This window comes from Scyliorhinus canicula, chromosome 17 (genome assembly GCF_902713615.1).
Source record: "Scyliorhinus canicula chromosome 17, sScyCan1.1, whole genome shotgun sequence".
Classification (NCBI taxonomy): Eukaryota; Metazoa; Chordata; class Chondrichthyes; order Carcharhiniformes; family Scyliorhinidae; genus Scyliorhinus; species Scyliorhinus canicula.
The window spans coordinates 27,337,141-27,348,968 of NC_052162.1; the positions used below are offsets into that span (position 1 = coordinate 27,337,141).

General features: G+C 44.6%; 1 protein-coding gene across 1 annotated transcript; it reads left to right on the forward strand.

Annotated features, from left to right (window-relative positions):
- Positions 1-4,088: 4,088 nt before the first annotated feature.
- On the forward strand, positions 4,089-11,198 carry nxt2 (nuclear transport factor 2-like export factor 2). Its single transcript, XM_038775682.1, has 4 exons — positions 4,089-4,283; positions 4,906-4,992; positions 9,085-9,229; positions 10,671-11,198. The coding sequence occupies exons 1-4, from the start codon at positions 4,269-4,271 to the stop codon at positions 10,847-10,849; spliced, it is 426 nt and encodes a 141-aa protein (XP_038631610.1). The 5' UTR covers positions 4,089-4,268; the 3' UTR covers positions 10,850-11,198.
- The last annotated feature ends 630 nt before the right edge of the window (positions 11,199-11,828 follow it).

Sequence of the window (11,828 nt, forward strand, 5' to 3'; positions counted from 1 at the left end):
CTAGTGATCTTTCAATTTCCCATTAACCCCTTATGTACATACCCATGTAAAGATCACTACAACTACAACATCAAACTCTGCAACATGGCAGCTCTGTAAAATTAACCACAACATCAAACATGTAACATGGCAGCCTGTAAAATTAACCACAACATCAAACTCTGCAACATGACAGCTCTGTAAAATTAACCACAACATCAAACATGAAAAATGGCAGCTCTGTAAATTTAACCACAACATCAAACACTGTAACATGGCAGCTCTGTAAAATTGACCACAACATCAAGCTCTGTAACATTGCAGCTCTGTAAAATTAACCACAACATCAAACTCTGCAACATGGCAGCTCTGTAAAATTAACCACAACATCAAACACTGTAACATGGCAGCTCTGTAAAATTAATCGCAACATCAAACACTGTAACATGGCAGCTCTGTAAAATTGACCACAACATCAAGCTCTGTAACATTGCAGCTCTGTAAAATTAACCACAACATCAAACACTGCAACATGGCAGCTCAGTAAAATTAATCGCAACATCCAAATAAGAAAGTACGCGCTCCAAGTTCTGTACTAACCTCTGTCCAGGATTGCTGCCAGACTTATCTGTGCTCCGTGATCAATGGTTTATGACAGGCCACCTAAAGCACCAAGCAGTTCTGTTTGTGTCAGCATACTTCTGCACACCATCCCAGCACACTTCCCCCTGCCCTGGCTGCGGGTCACTCCTGCCTGGTGACTCATCATGTGCTGATCCCACCTTTAAGCTACCCTCCTCCTGCCACCGCTGTGCTTTTACCTGCAATGGATGAAGACCAGCATCTAGTCTGGAGCCCAGCAGGTTTCACTAGGTCATCTATCTGATGGGCATACAAGAGCAAGGAGGCTTCTTCTACAGGCTCTCTGTGCCCATTGGAGGGCTCCCAAAAGGTCTTCCCACCCTGTGTTTCCTCTCCACCCCTGAACCTGACCATCCTGACCTTTCACCTCTCATTGCCCTCCCCAGGGTTTGTTAGCCTGGCCCCAGCGAAACCCCAGACTTACCTCAGAGTCCGGGCACCATTGCTGCATAGTGGTGCTGCTGGAACCAGAGGGCTGCTGGCCCTCTGATTGGCCTGCAACTCTCTGAGGCAGGACCGCCCCTCGGATGGGGTAGAGAACCCACCTCAAGCTAGTTAATAGCCCAATGGCCATTAGATGGCTGTCGGGTAAGTCAGCTAAGCAAGCATGGGCTTTCCCCAGCCAGTTACCCTGGAGGTGACAATGACCCTGCTCCCCTCTTTGTGTGATATGGCTGTTATGGTTGAATAGCTGGAAGTATCTACAAGCTGTGAGGCATGGGCATGGTATGGGTATGAAGCTTTCAGCAGTGCTAAATGAAGGAGGGCAAGGTAAAGTGAGGAATGTTAAATAGTGGTTGATGGAGATTATTGGTAGTTGATGGTGGGGGGGGGGGTGATTTGAACAATATGGGAACAATATGGGAGGTTAATGGTATAATTAGTGGGCTATCATAGAATTTTACAGTGCAGTAGGAGGCCATTCGGCCCATCAAGTCTGCACCGGCTCTTGGAAAGAGCACCCTACCCAAGGTCCACACCTCCACCCTATCCCCATAACCCAGTAACCCCACCCAACACTAAGGGCAATTTTGGACACTATGGGCAATTTAGCATGGCCAATCCACCTAACCCGCACATCTTTGGACTGTGGGAGGAAACCGGAGCACCCGGAGGAAACCCACGCATACACGGGGAGAATGTGCAGACTCCGCACAGTGACCAAAGCTGGGAATCGAACCTGGGACACTGGAGCTGTGAAGCAATTGTGCTATCCACAGTGTTACCATGCTGCCCTGACTATAACTATAGCTATGACTATAAAAAAATGAATTCACCAACCTTAGCCATTAAATAAGCGATGCCATTAAACTTCTTTTTGCGCTGCATCCAGGTCATTGGGGCTGTATAGAGTTGCATTGATCACGATAGGTATCTACTGCCACTGCCTTCACAATCTTTGTCTGGAGATCCATCCTATGAGTAGAGGGCCTCTCTCCTCCTGTCCATTTTCTTCTTCAAGGTCTCCAGTGCTTCATTATTAGAATGCTCTCTGCCCTTGTTGCGCCATATTTACTCTTCTTGCAGGTCAGACTCTCTACTCCAATCAATTCCAACCCTACTGCAGCCAGATTGCAGCTCTCCTTTAAAAGGTGCAAGCTGTCTTTAAATGTGCAGCCTAGCATTAAGAGGTACCAAACCTTCACAGTCTTGTGCCTCTAGCTGAGGTATGTAGGCGGTCAATAGTGCCTTTAGTGCTGGTTGCACTCTACAATCACTTAAACTGGGAGGAAGCATGAAGTTTTCATATCTGCATTGGAAAGAATGGGTGTGAACCTTCAGCTGTCAAGGTCCTAAGCTCTGCAATACCCCTGCAAACTTACACCCCCCTCTCCTCTTTTATGGCACTCCTTAAAGCTTACCTCTTTCACCCTAATGCATCTCGTTGCCATATTTGATTTTATAATACTCCTGTGAAACATATTGGGATGTTTTACTATGTTCGGTGCGATATAAATATAAATTGTTGCTGTATAGTTTCTGCATGATTTTTTTCAGAGTTAAAAGTGATAATCTTGAAAGGGTGCAGCTGTATGTTTGCACTGCCCGGTGTAGTGGTCAGAGTGGGCCCAATAGGCAGCCGACATCAGTGCTGGTGAGCCATTCAGATGCCCCCCCCCCCCCCCCCGTGTTCCATGATTTCCCATGAGTTCAGTGAATTCTCTGGCTACGCCTTCCTATACGAAAAACAAAAATAATATGGATGCTGGAAATCGGAAATAAAAGCTGGAAGTGCCAAAACGCTTAACAGGTGCAGGGCAAACTTTGTGGAGTGAGAAACAGACATTTTTCGGATGAATGACCCTTCGCCTATTGAGGAGGTCTTGTGGCGCAGAGATAGTGCCCTTACCTCTGGGCCAGATGCTCTGGTTCAAGCCCAATACCAGGACTTGCTGGCCGCAGAAGGAGTATGTTTCATAATGTGGTTCAACAGGCTGGTAATCTGCTCAGGAATCCTGGGCGGGATTCTCTCAGCCTGGGGCAGGGCCGGAGAATCCCCACGACCGGTGCGGATCGTGCCACGCCACCCTGATGCCGGCACAGGATTCTCCACAGAGCGGAGAATCGACACCATTGGCACCGGCGTGGTTGGGCGGTGCCGGTTGAGGGCGCTCTACGCGGCCCCACCCGCTCTGTTCGGGATGGGCCGAGCGGCCGTTGTAAAAAACCCGATTCCCGCCGGCGTCGTTCACACCTGCTCTCAGCTGGCGGGACCTCCGCATGGAAGGGTCCGGCGGCGGACTATGGGGGGGGGGGGGGGGGGGGGGGCCGAACCTGGGGTTGCCTGCGTTGTGGCCTGACCCGCGTTCGGGGCCCACCGATCGGCGGGCCGGTCTCTCAGGCTGGCGGCCTCCTTTCTTCCACCCCGGCCCCTGTAGCCCTGCGCCATGTTGTGTTGTGGCCGGAACGGAGAAGGGAGCCACTGTGCATGCGCACGTTGGCGCCGGTGCCACTGCGCATGCGCGGACCCCGCAGTGCCCAGTTCACGGCAGGATCAGCAGCTGAAGCAGCATGGATGGCTCCAGTGCCATGCTGACCCCGTGTTGGGGCCAGAATTGCTGATCCTAAGGCCATGTTGACGCCGTCGAGAAACGTGACAGCTAAACAAAATGATCAGCCTTCATAGGCGGCCTCCCCTAGATTGAAGCAGAGGGTAGAATCAGAAAGAAAAAAAACTATAAATGCAGGAAGTACACAAAATGTTAGTCAACATATAATAATAAGAATCATCTTTATTGTTACGATGAGGTTACTGTGGAGATTGGATTAGGCCAGTGGCTGGAAGTAAACATGCTCCATGTTTGCAAAAGTTACTATTCCTTCAATCGCAGCATTCCAAACAGCTTCTTGCAGCCACGTTTAAAAAAAAACTTCTGATTGGCTCAATGCAGCCAGTTTTCACGCCTTTAAAAATTATTATTTTTTAAAACCCTCGTCATTTCCATCGTCTCCTGCAGAGGGTGCAGCTGCCAGGGCGGAACGGAAGGAGGCGGGCGGCGTTTTCCAGGAGAGGGGACGGAAGATTAACCGGCGCCGCCAACCGGAAGTTGGTGTGTCTGGAGGGAGAGGAGCTTCGGTTGGCGGCGGCGGCGGCGGCGGCGGGTTCGGGGCCTCTGAGGCTTGGCCTTCACGGCTGCTGTCGCTTCATGGCCGGCTCTCTGGTGAGGGCGGGAAGCTCGGGCGGTCAATTAGCCTCTCACCCGGGGCTTTGGTGCCCCCCATAAAACCAGTCCGGATCCCCATCCTCCTTTATACAGGACGATAGAGAAATGAGGCAACTGGCTCTAAAGGCAGAAATAAAACACTGCGGTCGCTGGCCATCTGAAATTATAAAGGCACACACACACAAACAAATGCTCAGCGAGTCCGGCAGGGTTTGTGGAGAGAGAGAGAGACAGGAGTTGACCGTTCGGATCAACCCTCCTGTGTCCTTCCCACCACAGGCGCCGCTGGACCCGCAGAGTGTCCCCAGCATGTGCTCTCAGGCTGGCACCGGTTGGAAGGGCTGAATGGCCTTCCCTGCCGTCTCTTTATACATTTCCCGTAGCACCCACTTACCAGGTGGGTGGCTCAGTGGACATCTAGATTATGCCCTGTTACTTATCACAAGGAAGTAGATCTCTTCTCCCCCCCCCCCCCCCCCCCATCCTCGCTCATTGAACCCCATCTTGTAATATAGCTGAACTGTGATTATAATGGTTTTAGAGCAGAGTTTGCGCTTTATAAATGCAGGTATCTTGTCTTCAAAACACTACATTAAAAAAAAACGCATCTAATTTTCAGGACTTCAAAACCCATGCGGACCAGGCGTGCAGGGCAGCAGATGAATTTGTCAACATTTATTATGACACGATGGACAAAAGGAGAAGAGTAAGTGCCCTCTGGGGTTTGCATTTCCGGAGCTGTACGTGGTTTTCCCTTTGTTGGTAAATCTGCACTTGAAGCTATTTTACTTAAGAACGAGGAGCAGGAGTAGGCCATCTGGCCCTTCGAGCCTGCTCTGCCATTAAATGAGATCATGGCTGATCTTTTGTGGACTCAGCTCCACTTTCTGGCCCGAACACCATAATCTTTTATTCTTCAAAAAACTATCTATCTTGAAAACATTTAATAAAGGAGTCTCTACTGCTTCACTGGGCAGAGAATTCCATAGATTCACAACCCTTTGGGTGAAGAAGTTCCTCCTAAATCTGCTTCCCCTTATTTTGAGGCTATGCCCCCTAGTTCTGCTTTCACCCAACGGTGGAAACAACCTGTATCTGTCCTGTCTATTCCATTTATAATTTTATATGTTTCTATAAGATCCCCTGCATCCTTCTAAATTCCAACGAGTACAGTCCCAGTCTACTCAATCTCTCCTCATAATCTAACCACCCTGAACTCTGGGATTAACCTAGTGAATCTCCTCTGCACACCCTCCAGCACCCATATGTCCTTTCTCCGGTAAGACCAAAACTGAACACAATACTCCAGGTGTGGCCTCACTAACACCTGATACAGTTGCAGCATAATCTCCCTAGTCTTAAACTCTATCCCGCGAGCAAGAAGGAAAAAACTCCATTTGCCTTCTTCGTCATCTGTAAACCAGCTTTTTGTGACTGATCCAGATCTTTGCACAGCAGCATGTTTTAATATTGTATCATTTAAATAATCCATTTTGCTGTTATTCTGGCCAAAATGGATAACCTCACATTTGTCAACATTGTATTCCATCTGCCAGACCCCAGTCCATTCACTTAACTATCCAAATCCCTCTGCAGACTTCCAGTATCCTCTGCACTTTTTGCTTTACCACTCATCTTGGTGTCGTCTGCAAACGTGGACACATTGCACTTGGTCCCCAACTCCAAATCATCTATGTAAATTGTACGCCCAACACTGATCCCTGAAGGACACCATTAGCTACTGATTGCCAACCAGAGAAACACCTATTAATCCCCGCACTTTGCTTTCTATTAATTAACCAATCCTCTATCCATGCTACTACTTTACCCGTAACACCATGCATCATTATCTTATGGAGCAACTTTTTGTGTGGCACCTTGTCAAAAGCTTTCTGGAAATCCAGATATACCACATCCATTGGCTCCCCATTTTCTACCGCACTGGTAATGTCCTCAAAAACTTCCACTAAATTAGTTAGGCACAACCTGCCCTTTATGAACCCATGCTGCGTCTGTCCGATGGGACATTTTCCATCCAGATAACTCACTATTTATTCCTCGATGATAGAGTCCAGCATCTTCCCTACTACCAAAGTTACGCTTGCTGGCCTATATCCACTTTCTGCCTACCTCCGTTTTTAAACAGTGTTGTCAAGTTTGCTCATTTCCAATCCGCCTGGGCCACCCCAGAGTCTAGTGAATTTTGGTAAATTATTATGAGTGCATTTGCAATTTCACTAGCCATCTCTTTTAGTGCCCTGGGTACCATTCTATCAGGGCCAGGAGACTTGTCTACCTTTAGCCCCACTGGCTTACCCATCACTATCTCCTTAGTGATAACAATCATCTCAAGGTCCTCATCTGTCATAGCCTCATTTCCATCAGTCACTGGCATGTTATTTGTGTCTTCCACTGTGAAGATCGACCCAAAAAACCTGTTCAGTTCCTCAGCCATTTATTAAAACTCCCTTCTCATCCTCTAAAGCAGTGCTTCTCAAAGTGTGGAACTTCCAAATTACTTAACCCTGTTCTGGGCTTTATCACTTAAGAGTCCAAGTAACATTTTAACCAGTGCATTCTACGTCCTGTAGAGCTGTGCTTCTCAAAGTGTGGTACGCGTGCCGGTACGCGAGCCATCGTCTGCCGGTACTTGGAGTGTTTCCAGAAAAGAAAGAGACAGTAATCCTGGATTGGCTTGTTTCGCTCGCCGGTCCCTGGCACATTGAAAAAAAAAACTGCCGGTACGCCACATCAGATAGTTTGAGGTGCACTGCTCTAAAGGACCAATATTTACCTTCGCCACTCTTTTTTGATTTATATATTTGCAGAAACTTTTACTATCTGTTTTTATATTCTAAGCAGGTTTACTCTCATAATCTATCTTACTCTTTATAGCTTTTTTAGTAGCTTTCTGTTGCCCCCTAAAGATTTCCCAATCCTCTAGTCTCTCACTAATCTTTGCCACTTTGTATGCTTTTTCCTTCAATTTGATACTCTCCCTTATTTCCTTAGATATCCACAGTCGATTTTCTCTCTTTCTACTGTCCTTCCTTTTTGTTGGTATACACTTTTGCCGAGCACTGAAAAATCGCTTGGAAGGTTCTCCACTGTTACTCAACTGTTTCACCATAAAGTCTTTGCTCCCAGACTACCTTAGCCAGCTCTTCTCTCATCCCATTGTAATCTCCTTTGTTTAAGCACAAAACACTAATGTTTGATTTCATCTTCTCGCCCTCCCATCAGTATTTTAAATTCTACCATATTGTGATCACTCCTTCCGAGAAGATCCCTAACTATGAGATCATTAATCCATCCTGTCTCATTACACAGGACCAGATCTAGGATCGCATGTTCCCTTGTAGGTTCCAGACTGTTGCAGAAAACTATCGCGGATATGTTCTATGAAATCTTCCTCAAGGCTGCCTTGACCGGCCTGGTTAAGCCAATCAACATGTAGATTAAAATCGCCCATGATAACTGCTGTACCATTTCTACATGTACCAGTTATTTCTTTGTTTATTGCCCGCTCCACCGTAATGTTACTCTTTGGTGGCCTATAGACAACTCCCATCAGTGACTTTTTCGCCTTACTATTCCTGATTTCCATCCAAATGGATTCAACCTTATCCTCCATAGCACCAATGTCATCCCTCACTACTGCCCGGATGTCATCCTTAAATAAAAGAGCTACATCCTTACCATCCACTCTGTCCTTCCGAATAGTTTGATACCCGTAGATATTTAACTCCCAGTCGTGACCATCCTTTAACCTCGTTTCAGTAATGGCCACTAAATCGTAGTCATTCACAATGATTTGCGCCATCCACTCATTTACCTTATTCCGAATACTACGACTAGGCTACAGGAAGGGGAGGAGACAGCAGAGAGAAATCCAAGAGAGGAAAATTTAGACTGCAAGTTCAATTCCAAGAAAATGCTGTGACTGTTTTCGTTAGCTACACAGATAGAAGATGTTTGGTTTTCATGTGATTGCTCATTCTAATTGGTGCAATAGATATGATTATGGCAGTTGCTGGAGATTGTTTCATGTACAAACAATCCCTCCAGGCGTATCTTACCTCCTCAAACCTCCAACAATTCCAAGGAGTTCTCTGATTCCTCAGCTGCCAATTTTTAAGATTTGACCTTGTAACACCTGAAATATCTAACCAATATGTTATAAACAGTCCTGCTATTGTATTCCTGGAAGCAATTATAGCAGTGCATGGAAGTTTTATTAAAAATGCACTTGCTGAAATGGTTTGTCGGTCTTTTATTCTTCCCTGAATCTGTCCTTTATTGGTTCTCATACTACTTTTCAGTTAATTTCACGTAAAGATTTTAACTTGAACTCTGAAAAACATTAAAAAGACAGGCGCCAGAATGTGGCAACTAGGGGATTTTCACAGCAACTTCATTGCAGTGTTAATGTAAGCCTCCTTGTGACAATAAAGATTATTATTAGAAGCAGGCAAGACTAATCAATGTCCCGCAGTCCATTCTGGAGCTGGGACCATGTCTTAAGAATAGGCACTTAAAATGGCGGCAAACTGGTCAGGTGATTTTTGTTTTTATGATTCACTTATTGTAGTTTCATTTTGTCTTGCTGCTAAAATGCTTGGCCAAACCTCACCGTGCCAATGCAACTTCAAGGGAGTTGCTAAAATGAGTACCTGGTCAGCAGCACCAAATGTTTGCCATGGATTTAAATTGCCATTTGTCACATTGAATCATGTTTTTTGTCTTCAGCCTTTGCATTTTGATCATCTCTTTACCTCCTGCAATGTATTTTTCATAGGTATTGACCAAATTGTACCTGGACACAGCGACCTTAGTGTGGAACGGTAATGCAATATCAGGACATCAAGCACTCACTGAATTTTTTGAAATGTTGCCTTCTAGCGATTTCCAAATAAATATCCTGGATTGTCAGCCAGTTCATGGTATGCTTCAGTTACACCTGACATATAACATGTTTTGAATGCTTAAATCCTAATAATTGCGTCTGTATCATTATTCTTACAATAGATCGGAGTATTTTTTACATTTGGATTGTTCTGTTATCTTTAACAAGAGCAATGGGGAAATGGTTGTGTGGATTGTCCATGAACTATGTGATTTTTATTGCATTTCTTTAGCAATTTTCCCCTTCGTCTACAGAAAAATAATTAATAACAAAGATACACAAAACCTTTTCCTTTTATCAATGCTCTATTTTTGTTATCTAACTTGGTTTAATATATTTTCCTATTTTAAGAAAATATTTGTTTTGAGCTCTCTTTCTCCTCCCCCCCCCCCCCCGGCAATCCTACCTCCTGGATTCAATCCTCGCTTTAGGAGATGGTGTTAATACTGAAAACATTGTTTTTTGACTGACTAGCTTATGACTTTGTAGTCAGTCGTTGGCTCAACTGATCACAGATATTCGAGTAGACATCTGGTAATACAGAACGTGAGTACTGCTGGAAAAAGATGTTTTTCATTGAAGCGTTTCGTCTTGCACTCAGCAGCACAATTCTCAAGAATACCAAATATAAAGAGAGCAACAGTTCCTTTTTACATTTGGTATTCTTGTGAAATGTGCTGATTAATCCAAGGCAAAAAGCTTTGATGAAAAATCTCTTTCAGCAATACTTCAGTGTTGCTGCTTGTTACTTTGTAGCAGCAAAGGCTGCTTCACCAGTGCACTAGTTTTTCTGCAGTTCAGCAATGATCAGACACAAATGAGTGATGTGTATATATTTGACTAGTTAATTTGCTTCCTGTAAGAGGGGTTACAGACCACAGCTCACTTCTAAGGTCTCTGCAAAGCATTCACTCTGTTGTGTCAAGATAAAATGTTCAAGGCAGCTTATTTTGTTGGTACACAAGTGGACAATAGTCTAGCACCTTAATCTTTTCTTTTACAATTGGCTGAGACCAGCTTTTTCCCTGGGTTTGATACTGGCTGTAAATGAAAGGGATTCGCTGTTTTTTTTCTCTTCTCAGTTCCTGCACACTCTCCTGAATATTTTCAGTTGTTGCATATACATTTTTCATTACATTCTACAAGGCCAGCTTTATGATATGTTTTATTTTGCAATATACTCTTCTAACATGGCAGAACAATGTGTTAAAGAACAGCTATCAAACATATTGGGTGGAAATTTCAACCCGAGGTCAATGGATTTTTACATGGTCCATATCCCGCCCGTGGCAATCTTGCAACGGGCGGGTCGGAAGAACCCAGCCCCAGCTATTGCTTTACAGAAAGATACATTCTATCCCTCTTTGCAAAATTGTGTTTCCAGCCATTGAATAGCTTAGTAATTGTTTTGAGGCTATTGTATGTGTTTCTGATTCACCTATGTGTGTAGTAAAGCTTTTTTGTTTGTCTCTATCTAGAGCAAGCTACTCAAGGACAGACCACTGTGCTTGTCGTCACCTGTGGAACAGTGAAATTTGAAGGAAATAAACAGCGATACTTCAATCAAAATTTCCTTCTCACAGCACAAGTAACCCCACAGAATACAGTGTGGAAAATTGCAAGTGATTGCTTCCGCTTTCAGGACTGGGCCAGTTAACTTTCGGCTTTAATTGGAAGAGTGATTGAATTGACACTGCTTTGGATGTAAGTCTATGGTAAATGGTGCATCAGGTGAAGAATAAACAGTGCAGGAACTGTGAGAAGAATTGTGACCAGAGTAACAGAAAGAAGGGAAAAGAGAACTTTTATCATCCTCTCGTAGAGAAGCATAAAACCAGCACATATTGTATTGATATTCAGTGTATGTTTTATAAATGGTACTTGGCAAAGCCACACCCTGCAGTCTGTAAGCTATGGTTTCAATCTGAAGTCTGACACTCATTACTGTTTTCACTTTGTATAACGTGCTGTTTTAAACTGACTTCAGTAAACAGTTGAATCAAGCCATGTTTTTGTGTTGCTCATGCTTTAGATTCTCTATTAACGCTTAGTGCATTTTTCCTCCCATTCTAGTTTTCGCCCTATCTGCTGTGAAATAGGACTAGGAGTAGGCTACTTATCAACTTCAGCCTTCTCTGCACATGTTTGTTTTGCTGCTGCTCACCTTTGGTACCATGTCCTGTGTGTGTGCGCGTGTGTTATCTGCGCTGCTGTACTCCTGGCTTCTTGTGTATTCCCAATTGTATTCGTTCCACTATCTGTAGCTATGCCTTCAGTTGTCTAGGGAATTCTCTCCTTATACCCCTCTCCCTCATTTTGTCTCCTTTTAAAAATTTCCGTTCACCAAGATTTTAGTCATTTGACCTAATGGCTAGGTGTCTCACTTTTTTTATCACGCTTCTGTGAAACCCCTGGGGGATGTTTAATTACGTTAAAAGCCTTTCTATAAAATATAAGTTTCTCCACACTGAACTCTGAAATCTCAAGGACGCCATCTCAGTTGAATGTGTCCAGAGGGGTGGGAGAGGCCCAGTAATTGTGGTTAGTTTTGCTTTTGTAGAATATGTCAATGACTTTATAATTGGGGGAAATGATTCATGATTGAATAACAAGTTGAAAATAACCAAATGGAGAAA